Raw genomic sequence first — 18516 nt, 5'->3', positions numbered from 1 at the left:
GTAGAATGGATCTGTTTTCCAGATATCTCTGAAATGTTTCGTTTTCGATAAAAACATCAATTTAACTAAATGGTTTCCAATGGTGTCTTTCACAATAGTTCGCCCTTATTTTCTCTATTACACCAACAATTAAAACGACTTTCAAACAAGTAAACTTCAAAAATATTCTCCGGAGATTTCTTATCCTCTATGAAGCCATAAATCAATTTTATCGTTGCCGATCGTAGATTTGCTCTTCCAATATTGAATTAAAATTCTGATGCAATTATGGATGTAGACGAAAATTTAAACGATAAGTGGATTACATTGCTAATGTGATTTTCTCAATATTTCAATATCATTAATAGGATCGTCCACCCTATAATTTATTAAACCATATTGGGGGCAAAAGACCTTGACGTTCATCATTAATTATTTCGGGAATCACTTACCTCTACGTTTTATTGATCTAATATTTCTATACCTGGTTCTATTATAAATATAAAATCATTATTTCTATAGTTTTTTTACAATTAATATATAATGTATCTGCTAGTAATAGTTTTTAATTCATTAATAATAGTAGTATTGTGATTTGAATAACAAATAAGGAATGATATTATTAAATTTATGAGAGATATAATAGATAATCAAAATAAAAGATTAATTAGTACGATTAAATTTGCCTCTAAGAACTATTTTGTAAAGTTGTAAATAAACAATACTTTTAATAAGTCTAGTAATGATCATTTATTTTAAAAGCAGAAAATTAAAAAATGAAGTCTTATTAATAATTGACAATTGTCGTCTTAAGTTTTAATAATATGTATGTATCTGTTTGTAATAATCAAATTGATACAACATGAGATTCTGGACAAATTTAACTCTCCACAGTTTGCTAACAATAATAGGGTTTGTATTTAATGTATTTTATTTTAAAAAATTAAAAAAAAACAATTTTATTTCACCATGCGATTTAGATTAACCACATTCAATACTTTCTTCATTATTAGGTTTAGTTTAAAACCTGTATTTTTGCACAAGAATATTTTTACTATATCCAGACTTTGCCAGACTCAGCTCATCTTAATTAATGTCTTCAAAATTTTACAATATGGTGTCTTATCCCTTTCATAATTGCTTTCTTAGGAATAAATTTAAACTTATTTTTACTGCTAGTACATTCAGATAAAAGAAAGTTACTTTCTGAGTTTATTGATATTTGCAATCATCGATTATGATAACATGTATGTTCATTGCGGAATACGTCACGTAATTTATAATTTCAAAGTTTGTCAATATCTTAGCGTTACTGAATAATAAATCAATTCTATCGAGTTGGATTTATGGATACATTTTAAAACAAAATTTAACAAAAATTAAGGCTTATCACCATCCCTGGTGGGGATCGAACCCACGACCTTTGGATTAGAAGTCCAACGCGCTATCCGCTGCGCTACAGGGACAACTACTAAGAGTATCTTTAAAACATTTCTATTCTAATAATTTATAATATTGCTATTATTAACATGTATTTCCAATTCCATATGATAATTTATATTATACAACCTATAACATCAAATTCTCAATGCTAAAATATTACATTTCATTTCTATTGTGTTACATAATTATAGAGAGAGAGATTGTCAAAAATATATTATACATCATTTTTAATTTGTCTTAATTATTGTCTAGAATAATAGCACAATTTTTTGCATTTGGCATTCAGTGATTTTTGACAGTACTGAATTTAACTATGTGGCAAAATATTTATTATATTATTTAATAATTCTTTTCATATCAACTCTATATGTGGAAAGGAATCAGTTTAACTCCACTTACTATTAAGTTTAAATTTATTGTTAACTATCCAGTTATACAGTAAAATTTTAGTGTCTCAGATGAGGTGTTCTCTAATAGAATCGGAGAGGTTCCATATTTTATTGTTTACTAGTTTTTGAAAAGCTGTATTATTAATTTTTTTTTAAATAATTTCATTTGTGTCGATTTTGTTCCATACATTATGAATAAAGTACCTAATTGTATCGCGTTTCGAAATGGATGTTTATTAAATTATTTGAGAAAGTATGAAAATATTTTTGCTAATTAAATTCTAATCATAACTAAACCAAATGTTCAATAATTATTATATATACAGGAGAAACAATTTTAATAAAAGCACAATCACAAATTAATAATTAATTAAACGCACAATCTATTATTCTGTTCAACAATTTACATTGGAATTCCTTCCTCGCACCCAAGTATGACAAGTTAAATTCTTCAGCTAAGTTGTGCAAATTAGTCTTGTGGATCGAAAACTTACAAAAAAGCATAACTGCAGGGGAAGAGATTTTGTTGAGAAAAAAATTGTTTTTGAACAAAAAACTTTATCCCCCTGTCATTCCTCAAATTTTTCAAACGGGTATAGTGATGCTGCATTGAACAGGGATTTTGATTCCCCATACATTGCCACAGTGTGTTTGAAATTCGGTCAACTGTAAAAATGCCAAAATAAAACTGAAATTGAACTGAAATAGTTATAAAATTAAAGAATTATTTTCAACATTTACATCAATAATATGTTTAGTGGTAAAATGTAAAAGCCGAAGTTTTTATAGTAGAATTTTTTAATCAATACAAAATTATGTAAAATGTAACAAAGTCTGTAGACCAGGGTAATTAATAAAGTGATAAAAGTTATTCATAACATTGTGTCTCTCATAATTTGTGAACATGTATACAAATAAAGGCACTCCCTGTGGACATGGACGTATTAAAATATTTCATATGTGAGATATATATGTGATAAGTTCTCGACAATTGTTATATAAAATATATTTTGTTATGTGTAATTAACAATCCTTTCATTTTTAAATGACTATTACAAACTATTAAAATATTCATTCGTTACAGGTATGTGAAACGGAGTTTTTTTATCTTATTTGCAAACCTACAAACTATGAAAATATTCATTGCTCAATTAAACTATTATTTCAAAAAACGTTGCAGTCAAAAACTAACATAGTTCAGTTATAGTTTATAGTGTCTATATATTGCTCCATTATGTATAAATTGCTCATGGTGATCAGTTTCCAGTTTCAATTTATTGCATGCAATATTATCAGTTCCTATTTTGTTAACGGTACGTAATAACATTGGCAATTTAATTAGTAAATAATTTATTCATTGCTGTCAAAGATATCACAATTATCAAATAATTGACAGGATGCCAATTATTCCCTGCTAATTACAGACGCACCTAATATTAATTTGGCACATAATATCGAAGTACATTTTCAGTAGTCAATAAATTCAGAATAATTAATGAACAATCAATGTGCAAAATGCTAGTTTTATTAGACTAATCAAATGCAGGAATGTGATTTAAGCTATTAAATATTTCTAGTAGTGCATGAAAAAGATATATACAGTTATACATTAAATTAAAAGTGTTCTACTATATTTGTTGATCACTTAATTATTATTATTATATTAAAAAATAAATTAAAATATTATAAATACATAATATCAATAATACTTAATTTCTATTTAATTTTATATAATTTTAGTGGTTTCTAATGTGATTATTGGCTCCATATGAAGCATATAATATGGTTATACATGTGGAATTTATCGATCTCGCTGAATTTACAGAATGGGTAATTGTTGCATCGCAACAATTCTATTCTGCATAGTTCTCTATTTGATCAAATTCCTCATGGTGTAATTCTCTTACTGAATTCTCTAATTAAGTTTAAAGATAATTTTCAGTAAATGACACGATTAAAATATGTACAGAAATCCAAGAGGAAATCTTATTCGTGAATTCTGTTCGTCTTGGCAAAAATATAGAAAATAAATTGGATTTTTCCTTCAATTCCAACCACTAAGCACATCAAATATCTAGCAGATCGGACCAGAAATGTGCATATAAACAAAGAGACTCGTTATAACAAAAATTATTGAATCTTTAAAGGGGGAAACTAAAACTGAAAGGGGCCCATTTACACTCGTCACACCAACAATTTCGTATGAAAAGGACAAGTCATTTATTATGTTTCGTGCGAATACAGATAGTCCTGTATAGGACAAATAAAGCGAACTCTGGACACCACAATTAAAGTACATATAACACATTCGAAGGAAAAATTGATAAATGAAGTTTAATAGATCACGCAATATTAAAAGAGTTAATTAATTTACATTAAATGATTTTTTTATGGACGGAAAACTAAATATTTAGCAGCCCTAGAGGTCTCTGTGGAATCTCATTAATCATGCGAAAGAAAATTTATTATGACCTGAGAACAACTAGAGACCACTAGTATAAACATCGTTAAGATCATTAAAATCTAAGATGCCCATGGACAAAGTAGTAAGTAAAATGTGAGTTGGAGATTTTTTTAATATTGAGAAATGCGTGATCCGTCAACCTGAAATAATGTTATTATGTTAATATTGGCGTGGACTATCCTATACACTTTCCATATGGATTGGGAGGAAACACACATACAGCATAAATCTGTGTCAAACATCGTGCGAAAGCAATTTCGCCAAAATTTTAATACCACATATTTCTTGAGATCAATAATTGAATTATTTAAGCTTTCAGCGATTCTTAAAGGTGTTTAGATGTTTAAACACATAACGATTTGACTAATGGTTTAATAAATTACGTTAGATACGTGAAATTGGCAACGTTCTCTTGAATTCGGAAACCACTCAAATTGGTCATCGGGATTCTTATTTTCGGAATGACATCCGTTGGAAATTCTTATCGCCGATCAAACGTGGTTATCATACAAGTATAATCATAATCTCTGGGCGGTATATTATGGAGATCTCAAATACAAATTACCCATCATATCAAGTGCATGCCTCGACATCAATATACTCCCGGAACGAATGAAGGCGTCGAGCGAGGCGGGCGTCCGGGGACGGGGTACGAAATTGGGATCATCTCCCGGCTCCTGTGTTTGGCATTACGTATGACATTTTCGAACTGCTTCAGTCTACAATAACCGTTTAACAGTACATTGGCTTTACTCACTAGAATAAACGGTTATGCTTAATATCTCTATTGCGAAATAGTGGCCATTATTAGGAACACGTGCTTTATACATGGGATACGATTTCCATGTTAATGGACGGAACATTTAGGTGTGTTCCAAAGCGTGAATATTAAACTACTGTGAATTTTATATACTTCGACTCAATCCTTCATTTTCAGGTTTATTTACTCTGCATAAGTGTAATAAAATTATCTTTATTTATTAAATTTATTTTAAGCAATTTACATTTTATTTGAAATAGAATTAAACAAAAAAATAAAATTTGTTTTGTTTTGATTATTCACAATTATTTTATAAGATTTCTTCCAAAATATATATGTTTTTAATTTTATGTGTAATCTGAGATACCACAATTTAAAATGTATAAAAAATGACTCAACATACTAATTTTATTGATATTATATTTTTTTATGGTATAATTTACGTTTGAAAATGATAATTGTTCCAGTTGTTCCTTGTCTGCTATTTAAAGCTTTGATCATCAACAATAATATCCTAAATATTAAAATCATTAAGCTGGAAATACAATTAGTACAAATCAAAATCTTACATTCCATTAATTAATGCTTATTTGTTGCCAATAAGCTGATAATATTGCAATTTTGTCCCTCTTACAGTTTTCGAATTAATCTCATGTTCTGCTAATTTAATGTTAACTCGACTAAACACCGTAAAAAAATATAAAAAAGATTAAACTTGCCAAAATATTTTGTTATTGGTCTTGAAAGAACTTAGTAAAATATATAATAAAATAGCTTATGAATAGTTTAAATCCACATAAAGCAATAATTACCATAGTTTAAAGGGAATAAATTAATTATTAGAAAATTTACCTCACAAATAATCAAATAATGACGTTTAAATTAATTCTGCACGAAAACAACAAATTTTATTGTTGTGAAACGACCCTCAAATTAATTATATAACTATAACAAATCAAATTGTTCGGACCCAATTATTAAGATAGTTTTAGTGACGTAATAAATTAGTTTGTTGTTATACTGGTAATGGAAAAAGTTACGTTGTTAACGTATGTAATCAAAATAATATAAATATTGTCAGATAAAATAATCAATTAATAATTTGTGCCAAGTCAAGTCAGACAAAGCCAAGTCAAGTGGCTATAATGGTAAATTTTTAAAAATTAAATTGAGAATTTTTAAGAGTTGGATTGATCCTTTAAACATTTGATAGATAATTATTATGCAGTTCATCAAACAGCGATCAAAACCTTTCTTGGGTTAAAACTTTCTTAAAGTACTATTTTACCAGATATATCAGCATTATCCCATGACCTAGATTAGCGAGAACTATCATAATCAACCCATTTTCACCACATGTAACAGTATAATTAATAAAAGGGTCATTTGCTTTGCGTGCAAGAGGAGTTAATTTTTGACATTGCCAATGCGATGTGCCGGCTCTGTTGCTTTAAGCTATTTCTTGAACTTGCAAACCAAAGTTGCGCTTGAATATAACATTTTTAAAATTGTTTTAAAAACAATCTATGGAAAGCATAAATACCATAGTTGCAAAGCAGATAAAACGCTTTCAAATAAAATATACAGTTTAATGTGTTTATAAACGCCCATTATAATTCTTGCTTATAGGAAAAAAATTAAATGGTTGGGTACTTTTTTAACTTAATTTGTTGCTATAATGTAGAATTATTTTAAGGGTAATTTAACAATAAAATAATTTGACTTCCGTGAGTATACAAATTTTTTAAAAGCACCTGGTAAATTTGTTTCCCATGTGTATTTTATAGTTCGTTTAACAACGATTTAATGACATTTTTATGCGAATCATTCGGGTCACTTCGATCGGTGCTGCCCTTTATGTGCCAAATCTTGAATTTAGTGTTTTTGCAATTTTCTTGTGAATGCAAAATTTAAAAATTATTTCAAAAGCAACTAATTGACTGACAATAAATAATTTTGTCAAATTTGGTGTTTTCCTAATTTAAAATTAAACTACAGGAACAACAAAATGTGATATTATCAATTAATTGACACCAATTAGTTCAATAGTGATATTAGATCAATAGAGTATATGATATTTTGATTTTTGATGACCTCACATGTCTAGTTATATGAATATATTATAAACAACATTTGACTAGATAATATTTAAATATATTACTTTAATTAAGGCGAAACGTCTTTACTATCATCTCTTTAAAGGAAATAGCACGTTAAATTTTTTTGATCACACATTAATTTGTGGAATGGTGGACGTTGAAACATTTTCTTTCACATTAATCAGAATCTGGTTATCAGAGTACTTTTAGAAACCATTAATTGCAAAATCTTTTCAATACATAATCGTCGAAAATATCTTTTCTTTTTTTTTCAGATGATCGGGCTCATTCAACCAACTTATTTACGTGACTTCCATACCTATGGATGATTTTGTAACTTCTCCTGTCGAGTGCCACTTAAAATGTAGTTCACGCAGTTTAAACTTTTATAGTTGCATAACTAAAACTGCAAATTTCTCCATCAACTTTTAGGAATTTTTAAATATTTAAATATAAAGTAAATTTTAATATCACTATGGCAAGTTACATTAGTATAATGGTATAAACAAAAAGTCGCATATGTATAATTGATAGGGATAATAAGAACATTAATTAACAACTGTCAATATATAAGTTCTTCAAAGCAATTTGTGGCTAACAAACAAATGTTGGTTTATTGGATTGTTTACTACGTAAGAGTCATTTAATACTAATAATATCATAAATCTATTTAATGGTTCAAGTAATGATAATTATGTATTAATTATTATTTGTATTTCTGGAATTCTGTTTAATTACAAACAATTTTCCTTTGAATTGTGCATGTTGTACGCTGTTGGAAATATTAACAGAAATTGCAGTAATCTAAAATTCAAAGGTATATTATCCATGTTATATTGTGTAATACTCATAGAATTCTTGATATGAAATACAAAAAGACTAAAAATATAAGCAAACGATAAAACAATGTTAGACAATTTTGTTAGACGATCTTGTTGTCTTAATAAAATAATATTTTTGTGAATACTTCTTTTTAATATTATTAAAATATTATAACGAAAATTATTTAAAATACGTATATTATATACTATTCATACTTTGGAAATACGAAGTAGAGAATCTCGTTGATTTCAAATTAAGATCTGAAAATTTACAGAAATTTTTAAAATATCAAGTAAAATTAAGAAATTTAATTACATTTTATTATTTCGATAAAAACAGTAGCTATTTATAGGATAATGCTTTCGAAAAGTTTTCGAAACAGGCGAAAAATTTTGTTAAAACTTGACAGGACAAAATTGCAAGTTTTTAAGGTCGGTATATGCAGCTGTAAAAGTTTAAACTGCGTGAACTAAATTTCAAGTGGCACTCGACAGTGTGTCATAAAGGAGAAGTTACCAAATCGGCAATTGCGATGGAAGTCACGTAAGTAAGTTTGCTGAATGAGTCAGATTACCTGAATAGAGCCTCAATAGACATTTCCGACAGTTATATATCGCACAGGATAGTTTTATATTAATAACATTATTTGGTTTTATGTTGTTACTGAGTGAAATTCTAATGTTTTATACAGGATGTAATAAGATTAACGGAAAATATGTCCCAGAAGTGAAAAAGAAGAAATATTTCATTACACGAATTTGCATTTAATTAAGAAAGTACCAAATTTTATACATTTTACTATTGTTTCTTTTTGCGTTAACTAATTTTCTCTTACAAGAACTTGTTTTGTAATTCCTCGAGGAATAATTTTGGCCATTAAAGCCGTACAAATTGAACAATGTACACGAAGATTTGATTTTTCAAGTTTTCCCTTGTAAACTTTGAAATTATATCGTGAACTTACTGCTGCCATTTACTGACCGGCGAAAAAATATAAATACGTAAGTTGAAAGATAAATTTAGAAAGTCATTAAGAAGTTTCTTATTACTTTTTCAGTTTATTATTACTTATCCTAAAGTGAATTTCTTGGAAATATTATCCTGGCGTACTTTTGATAAGATGTAATACTTTCAGCGTTTTAAAAAGTGCACTCAAAATAATCATATTACCACAAGATTGTTTTACAACTTTGTTACTTTTATTTTAATATTAAGTTATTTAAAGTCCACAACTAGAAACTAAACCCTAATTGTCACACTACAATTTATTAATACAGACTATTTTTAATTATTATATTTAACTAAATATTCTTCTATTCTCCTCATGTTTAATTTAAATAATAAGATAGGATGTTTGTTAAAATATGGTAGGCTTTAATAAGATCAACGCAAACCTAAATTTAGACATTTAATGATGTCGTGTACGAACATGCACATTTAAGTAAGACGTAAAATACAGGTTATGTCGCGTACATTTTAAACACCACGTTTTTATCTCCTTTATTTTTTACCTTATTCCACCCAAAAATAAAATATGAGTCTATTACGAGAATCTATTACAGTAAATAACTTTTTCTTGGCAATATTTACCACCCTAGTACTTTATCATCATCTTTCCTAATATCAGCTTTAGCCGAAGTAACAAGTTTATTCTTATTTTATTAGCCGGTTTAAGATTGATTCTCCGTAAATCAATCTTTTTGTTTACACAATGTAACTAATAATATTTTTGCGTTCATACCTATATTGTATTTTTATTTGAATGTAATAGAATAATTTGCATAATTTATTATATTAATATTAAATGTAATTTTAAATATATACATATAATTAATTATTGATAAATTTGTATAGTACATATTCATTTATTTATTGCATGATTCATAAATGATTCAATAAAAGGGAATAAAACAATTTAACATTGTTGAATGCCTATAGTTTTGTTGTCCAGTAGGTAAGCCTGTCTTAAAATTGATTTATTAACTTAAAAAAGCAAGGAAATTAGACAAGAATTTTTTAATTTTATTTAAAAATTGGTTGCATAAAGGATATATTTTTTATATTTCTAAAAGTAAAAAGTTAAAAAACTAAAAGGTTACACTTTTATAATGTCTTTTTATTTTTTATTAATAAAAAGAAATAATCGTTTATATATTTAAACATTATTCAGATTTTATTTTATGTTTATTTTTGTAATAAATTTAAAATAAAATAAATGTGCTTTTTTATTCATTTTTTATAAAGATTTTTACCATAAATATAAATATAATAATCATGATTTTATTTATTTTCACCGTCAATTTTTACATTAAATTTGAAAACAATAACCGATAATGAAGAGACCTTGAAGTAATAATTTTTTTCTTTTTGTACAATGTCATTTTTCAGAATCTAAAATTGACATCTACGAAGACTAACATTAGGCACAAATTGACGTGTTTCGGGATTTTTTATAAAAGATGCCCAATAACTAATAAAAATAACTCTTTCATATTTTTTATTGATTATTTTAGTTGTTGTAATTATGTTTAGTTTTTTAATTGCAGAAAATTTATAAGGGTTTCAATAAACAATGATCAATATTATTTATTTAATAAAGTAAGGAACCTATATCATATAAATTTAAACAAGATTTTTTTCAAAAAATCATGTAATAGAATAATTATTTTTTAATTTCTACTATTTGTACAATACAATTAATACATTATTTTTAATGTTGTATAGCTGAGAACAGATGCATTTTTTGCATATCATGTTTTTTACTTTTTGATTTTTACTATTAACTGATTTTCTATTTCAAATATCAAACATTTTTTATATTTCATAAAATATATTTTATTAAATCTGCGTGAGTTGCTGTTTTTTATGATTCTCGAAGCTAATATTCAGACTTCCTTTTCGCATCCAACAGTTAAAATATTGTATACAAATTCCTTACACAATATTTAACACAGTTTAATTTGAATATTATTTCGAACATTCAAGAGTATTCAACGTACATTATACGTCCAATCATAATTAAATGTGGTTACAAATCTAGTCTAACGAAACTGTTTTATTCTCGTTGAAGACTTATTGTAAGAACGTTCATGTAACAGAATTCATTAATTTCACAAATACATCTAAACCAAAGTCTAGTTTCTAGTCGGAAGTAGTTCCATTTGATTCGTCATAAAACGTAAAGCCTCTAAATCTCTGTCTGCAAACATCTTTAAAGCTTTCAGAACCACATGTGAGGCTTAGATAACGGCGCTAAACAATGACAACAGATGACTTGTTCCATTGTTGAATGAAAAAATGGCTGGCACAGGCACTGTACGAATTCCACATTATCCTCCAATCCTGACGTTTTGGAACGTAAAAGATAAGTTAAATTGGCGAAAATTATTGGACACAATAAATTTTCACAAATTCTTTAGTTTGTACGAAAAAATATTATAATAAAATAAGACTATTATAAATGGTATTGTACTATATTAAAGGATTTTTTATTTATATTTTATGTGTCAATCATAATGCATTGCAATACTAACCACATTTTTTACGATATTTCAACGAAATTTAAGATTCTAATTTATAAAAGAAATAATTAATGTTTTTAAATTAATTTTTTAAAATATCTGAATTATTTTTTGGAAAGCTTTAATGTGTTGTGGCAATATTTTACGAACTACCTAGCTTGTATTATTTCCCCAAATTACAAAACCAATAACTAAATCATCTTGTTTATAACTTATGTAAAAAAAATTAGAAATACTAAAATAAGCATGTAACTGATAAACATATTTTTCAGGAACAACCAAGGCGATCAGAACTCAAGATGGCTGCGTTGATAAAACGCAGCGTGCCTTTCCTTCTGTTGTGGGCAGCAACATTAGGTGTAACTTCTGGTAAGTTTTATTATTTAAATTGCATTTGTTTCTTTCAAGCATTTAACATGTCAATTAATGTTTTTGTAAGTTTTTAAACTTTTGAATGTTTAATCAGTCCGTTAATTACTTCGCTAAACTAATAAAAATCTCTTTGATGTATAAATAAAGTTGCTAAAAGAATAATATTAAGTTTTCTTTTATTTTTTTTATACAACTAGAAGTTCCGTGAAAATCTAAATTTATAAATTTTTAAAGCATGTCTTTTTAATTATAAAAATAAAACTAGACCTTTTATTTATAAGTTAGTTAGTATTCCAACAAATTTTATAAAACAAGTCTTTAATTGATCTACTTACGTTTTAAAACATACGTGTATAAAATGTATATTATTCCATTGTTAATTATAATTATTCGAAAATTGATTGAACGACAAATTGAATTAAACTATGTTATTTAACAAAACAATTTTTTGTAATTACTTTATTCAAATTAGCTATTTAAATATCATAATTTATTAAATAAACTATTTTAATATGTTCAGACAATTATTTTAAACAAATATTGATTTAAACAAATAATTGGATTGCGTCAAATTATTTTTTAATTCATTTAATTATGCAAATACGTACCAATGCGTAAGTATATATTTTGTTGCATTATTGCTTCTTTTCTATACTGGAATTCTCTCTAACATTTTTATCTATAACAATAATATTCTAAATATTAAATTCCAAAACTCAACATAAAATTGTATTATAAGCTAAATATATTATATTAATGTAAATAATTTTTAGGAATTTAATCATCATTAATATTTTATTTTAACCTACCGTAGTTTAATTATTATTTATTATTATATGAATTTATTTCTACTTTATATTAATTATGTTTTCCTAAATTTAATATGTTTGTTAACTTTCGAAATAATTACTTTTTTATCTACTCATTGAATACCCGCAAATTTATGTGGTTGTTTAATAATATATTATTATCCTCACTGTTGAATAATGTTTCTAATAGACCAAGTTTTGATGTACCAGTGTACTATTCATAACTTATATCAATTAAGTAACGAGTCCATTACTCGATCGATTTGTGAAATTTGAATATAAATTTCACACTGATATTCTACAGTATCGTACGGTCAGAAATAATTTCAACACTCGTCATCGACTCTAATATCATTAATAGACCTTACAATCTCTCTCATCATCTACTTGTTAAGAGTTGTTAAATAATAAACCATAACTTTAGTTCTCTTTATGATTTAATCGCGGAGTTTCTATTTGTTTACTTCTACTGATTTAATTTATTTTTCTATAAAATACACATGTCAATATGTTACATACATTATATATTTTGATATTATAGATTTGTGGAGTTACATTACTTTTACTACCTATTGAAAAGGTATAATAAAATTTATGTAATCTTCAATATTTCAATACATTAAAATTTGATATATTTGTTTCTAAAACGTGAACAGCTGTCAATAAATTATTTTTTACATTATATTAATGAGTATGGACAACTAACTAACATATACAGGTTACTTGTAAATGAGACTAATTCATAATTTTGTCTTAAACTGCCGAGAATTCAATCCAGGCGAAAATTCAATCTATATTTTCTTCGCCGATAGCAAAATAAAATGCCAAAAGAGACTTTAATGTTATATTTAACAGGATAATAAAAGGCCTTAAAGGACGGAGTGAGTGTGGCTCAAGGGTAGTCGACTGAGAAATACGCAATCATTTTTCCACATTTTTACCTATACGATATAGAAACATGTCAAAGAATAAATCGGAAAATTGTCTCGCATTGCCGTACACGAAACGAGCTTTCCATTTTCCCTTGACGTCAAAGAATACAATTATGTAAATTACGTCAAGTTTAATATTTATATTTTCGCTAGGTAACTTGATTATTATAAACAATGAATTTACATGAATTAATAAAACAATTTTAAACGTGAATCCGTTTGGATAAATAGGTTAAGGGTAAACGAATAAATTATAAAAATTTATCCAATTAACTATTTCAATTTTACATTTTTGATGTATTCAAACCCTGGAAGCGAATTATATAAAAAAAGAAAATAAATAGCATCATTAATGTTCTGGACGTAATAAAATGAAAATACCTTCTTACGTTCCGATCAAAGTCTTGTTAATATTTAAAATACTGTTCAAGTTGATGTTAAGTGAGTGGGGCAAATATATAAAATACTTTAAATATTTTATAACTACGTCTCTCAGTTTTTATCTATGTGCCGATCTAACTTTGCTCATGAATAATCTAGTCCTTTGGGGTGCATTTACATTTAACTAAAATATTTATGTTCAAAGGGTCCAATTAACAAGTTATCCATAACATAGAGCTCCATTAATTTTTAATTTTCCTAACTAAAGAGCAAATATTTTTAGTTCGATTTATTTACTTATATAAATCCACTTTTATAAAATTTGCAAATTATGAATAATTAAAATTAATATTTGTTTATTATTATTTTTTTCTGATATTTTCACGTATCGTTTGATTGGACATTTGAAAGTTTGGAACTTAAAAAATAAAATATTAAATATTGTTGAGTGATATAGAAAATAATTTTTATGTTACGAATACATTTTTTAATATCTTTCGAGCAATTATTCATTAAAAGATTTTAATTATATTGCATTTCTATATCTCTTAAATAATTACGAAAACTAAAAAATGTGTAATAGCCTTTATAATATTATAGTTTGACAAATGGTAAAAGCTTTCTTAAAATTTCAGGTACATATTATAACCTTTTTATTTCAAATGGATGGTCTTTTATTAGAATTAGAATTAAATCTGTATCTGTATAATATCGTATACATAGTAATTTTCAAACAAATCTTATCAAATTTACCAAACGTATCTAAAAAAACTTAATATATTTTTAAAAATCTTGATTTTTCTTTTGACACTTTAAACAAATCTTAATTTTATTCAATAATATATTGTTATCAACAACCGTTTGACATCGAGTGTGCAAATTTTCAATCTCCGATATCATCCAAATTTTCAAATATGTTGCCATTAAGTAAATGTTGTAGGAATCAGAATAAATGGAAATCTGAGAGTGCAATATTGGGTGGCTATGGTGACTGAGGCAATACTTCACATAAATCATTAATTTTTTCAAGTGATAGTCTTGCATAGAGTGTACTCAATCCAATTGTTCACAATAAAGGTCTTTGATTATCATATAAGACACATTTTTCGTTTCCAGTGATCAGACGATCAAAAAAGGGTTCTGTATGACGTCGTTAAAGCAATACGTTGCATGTGATGGATCAGTTGGCTTTGTCCACTTCAGGCAGATTATAAGGGACCCAAATACCTCTTCTGCTTATTTTTCCAATCTGCTGTAACTGTTCCTGGATGGTCAACCAAGGTTGATCAACCATGTTTCACAGGTCTTCTATTGTTTGAACTGGATTTACTTCCACTTCTGCCCTTAGCATGTCGTTGGTCTTTCTGATCGATAGGACTCAAGGAGATCAAAATTACCGGAACTGAACATGGAAAACCATCTTTGGCATTTACGTACGTCTAATGTACTTAAATAAACATCGCATATGTTTTTATAACTGTGTTACTACCCTTGCGATACTCGAAATACTCTTCTAGTATTTGGCTGGTCATTTCATCCCAAATAGGAAAAAATAGTTTAATATTGAATTATTTAGAAATGAACAAGTCACAATTACTTTAAAATGACTTTGGCACGCCTTCGAGATACACTGAGATGACAAATGACAATCAAATATGCATAAACATTACTTTCCGGTCCCTTATATATTATCTCAAAGTTTTAAAAAGATGCATTTTTTAAGTCAATAATTCAATATATTTTTTTCGAAATTTATCAAATCTTACTTTTCACAGATACGGTTTGCTGCGGTACAATACAATGCAAGACACTTAGTCACTTTTTCTCTGCTTTGGAAATACTCAAATACATAAAATAAACTAATTTTATAATGTAACACATTTAACATATTATGTTTTAGTGTTTTTAAATTTTATTTTATTAAACAACCACTTCATACGTCTTATATGTTCAACAATATTTTCATATCCTATTAACATTTTTTTATAGCGTCGGCATTGACCATAAAGCGCACTGAGAAAATATATCATACACTTTCACGGTTATTACGCCCAGTGTTTTTGGTAGCGGGTTTGTATTCTTCAAACATCAATATTTAATATACTTTATAAAACACATTTCGTATATAAAATCATCTCTTTCCTTGGCGCGGCTTATTTACCCGCATGCATGCAAATATCGGGAATAACAGAGATCCCGAACTTTATGTTAAAAACGAAGAACTAAGGCAGCTCTTTCTGGATTATCTCACCTGAAAATTCCGGTGTATGCTTTGAATATTTTACTTTAATCAAGACAGTCGGAAACTGTGCTATCCCGTGGCGTTAAACCAAGAACTAGCGTTGTTGGCTTCATAGCTTTATTATCAGAAAACGTTATTTGCTTTACAACTTGGTAACAATTGATGTTACGGTACAAGTTTAAGTACTTCCCTAGCAAACTTTAAATTGAGTCATAATTTATATCAAGCAAATTATGCATGGAAACGTGAAAAGTAAATTTTCATTAGTTTAAAATTTCAAAAAGAAAACAAATCCATTTGTGGCAGTACAATAAAACATTCCATTTTGTCGTCTACGACAAAACAATTACTATCTAACATTAAATACTTGATGGTAATCCTCTTTAGCTTATGTTAAAAGCAGTGAAGAGTGCATGGTTGGAAAACGCAAATCCACCACCCATCTGCTACAGTGTGCAAGAAGTGCGAGCTTTCAGTTAATGAGACAAAGTAATAAGTTGCCGAGGCGTTTGAACTTTGATAAAGTTTTAATAAGTGTGTAACATACTAAACTTGTTTTATACAGGTTTGAGCATTTTAGAATTTAACTTCCTTAATAACCCCTTGGATACCTACACAATTATAATAATAAATTCATGGTTTCTTGGAGACTCAAATTTAGAACCACTTTTATTTATTTTTAAATCTATTAGATTTTACAGTGCAAAGCCAAATAAAAGAGAGAGTGTATAAACAATTGTAACAAAGAATTTTCAATGCATTTAATTAAATTACCGAAGTACAAGGACTGGACCTAATAGTATTTTTATTTCAAAAGGGCAAACATTTATGCATTAGTGAAAATATAAGGCTTTTTGAAATTATGAATGTGAGTGAAATATATGTTTATTAATTTAATAAAAAGATAAAGTAAATTTTTCTCTATATTCTTTAATTATCAAAACTAATCAAAATCTCTAAAAGGGCTGTGATATGGAATACGAATAGTTTTTAAAAATAATCAGTGACATAATCTACACAATTGTATCATTATGGAAAAAGTTTATTACATTAAATTGTAAGCATGCATTTTAGGATAATATATATCAAATTTAAACACGATTGGACCAAGGGTTATAGAAATATGAAAAAAAAAAACGAAATTTTGAAATTTAAATTTAAGGGACTATCTTTACTTCAGGAAAAATTTATTTTAAATTATTTAAATTTTTCTCGTTATTAGACTTGGATTCTAAATTTCCCCACTTATTTTAGAAACACATTATCAATTAATATTTGATATTTTTGAAAAGAATTTAAAAAATATATATGTATTTCTTAATAATAAAGTTAGAAAGAGTTTATTCCCAGAAGAAAAATGACTTTAGAGCTTTCACACTTTATTGACCATAATGGTCACTCTTTTACAGACCAGTCTCTTGTCGATGGAGAGACTAATTGAATCAAACAAGAATCAATATGGTATGGGGATAGCTTTCTTCTCCACATTATTGCCAATTTATTTGAAATGCATCGTGTAATAAAGAAACTAGTTTAAAAATAATAAATAACTCATACAAACAGGGGAATTCAATTGTCTAATAAAAAAAAATATGTTACAGTATGTAGAGAAGCTGTTCAATTTAAAGTGTGACCCACGTACGGCTGTAAAATACATAATTTTTCACTATAATTTGATAAACCAATAAATAAAATAAATAAACACTCGTCAAATTACTGATCACATAAAATTAGAGCCATAGATCTATTCATTATCTTTTATAGTTTTCAAGATACTACCCTGAGAAATTTTGTCATTCATTTGCATTTCTATATAAATTTGATTAAGTTAAGTATATTCTAAATATTTTGAAATTACAAAATAGTTTATATAAAAAATAACAATCAGTATGTTTAATTTAAATGAAATAAATTGTCTTTCGTCTTAATCAATTGCGATATGTGACGACTAAACTAAATTTCGTGTTAAATCCTCCCAAGCCAACAAAATAAGTTAAATCATTGTGTCCTTAATTAGACTACACACTAAACCAAAAGTGACAGTGTTAAGTCAACAGGAAGCGATCGGCCTGGAATAACATGAGACTTTAATCGCTAAAAGTGGCCTCTGAATAAAGTTTGAATTTGTGCAGCCATTCCCAGTTGGTATTTAGATTATTCAAAGTGACATCTGTCTGGCTTGTGTCGCCAAGACAGATTACTACAACACCAAACTGGCATTAGCACCCCCTAATCATCGGTCAGTGCAGTACAATACTGTTACACAACTCAATCAATATGTGACTGCGAGTTGCTGACCAAAA

The 18516-nt window shown here is 27.1% G+C and overlaps 1 protein-coding gene and 1 non-coding gene across 2 annotated transcripts in view; one reads left to right on the top strand and one right to left on the bottom strand.

The window, feature by feature from the left end:
- Positions 1 to 18516, top strand: part of LOC109608434 (Ig-like and fibronectin type-III domain-containing protein 2) — a 154271-nt gene that overhangs the window by 98599 nt on the left and 37156 nt on the right. The window contains exon 5 of the mRNA XM_049961238.1: positions 11750 to 11846. Within this exon, the coding sequence (XP_049817195.1) occupies positions 11750 to 11846 (97 nt within the window). The remainder of the gene's footprint in view (positions 1 to 11749; positions 11847 to 18516) is intronic.
- On the bottom strand, positions 1373 to 1445 carry Trnar-ucu (transfer RNA arginine (anticodon UCU)). The gene has a single exon. It is a non-coding gene; the product is annotated as a tRNA-Arg (tRNA).

The sequence above is a fragment of the Aethina tumida genome, chromosome 1 (assembly GCF_024364675.1).
Source record: "Aethina tumida isolate Nest 87 chromosome 1, icAetTumi1.1, whole genome shotgun sequence".
Classification (NCBI taxonomy): Eukaryota; Metazoa; Arthropoda; class Insecta; order Coleoptera; family Nitidulidae; genus Aethina; species Aethina tumida.
Note: the sequence above shows the minus strand (reverse complement) of the source record. Positions and strands in the feature narration are given on the sequence as shown.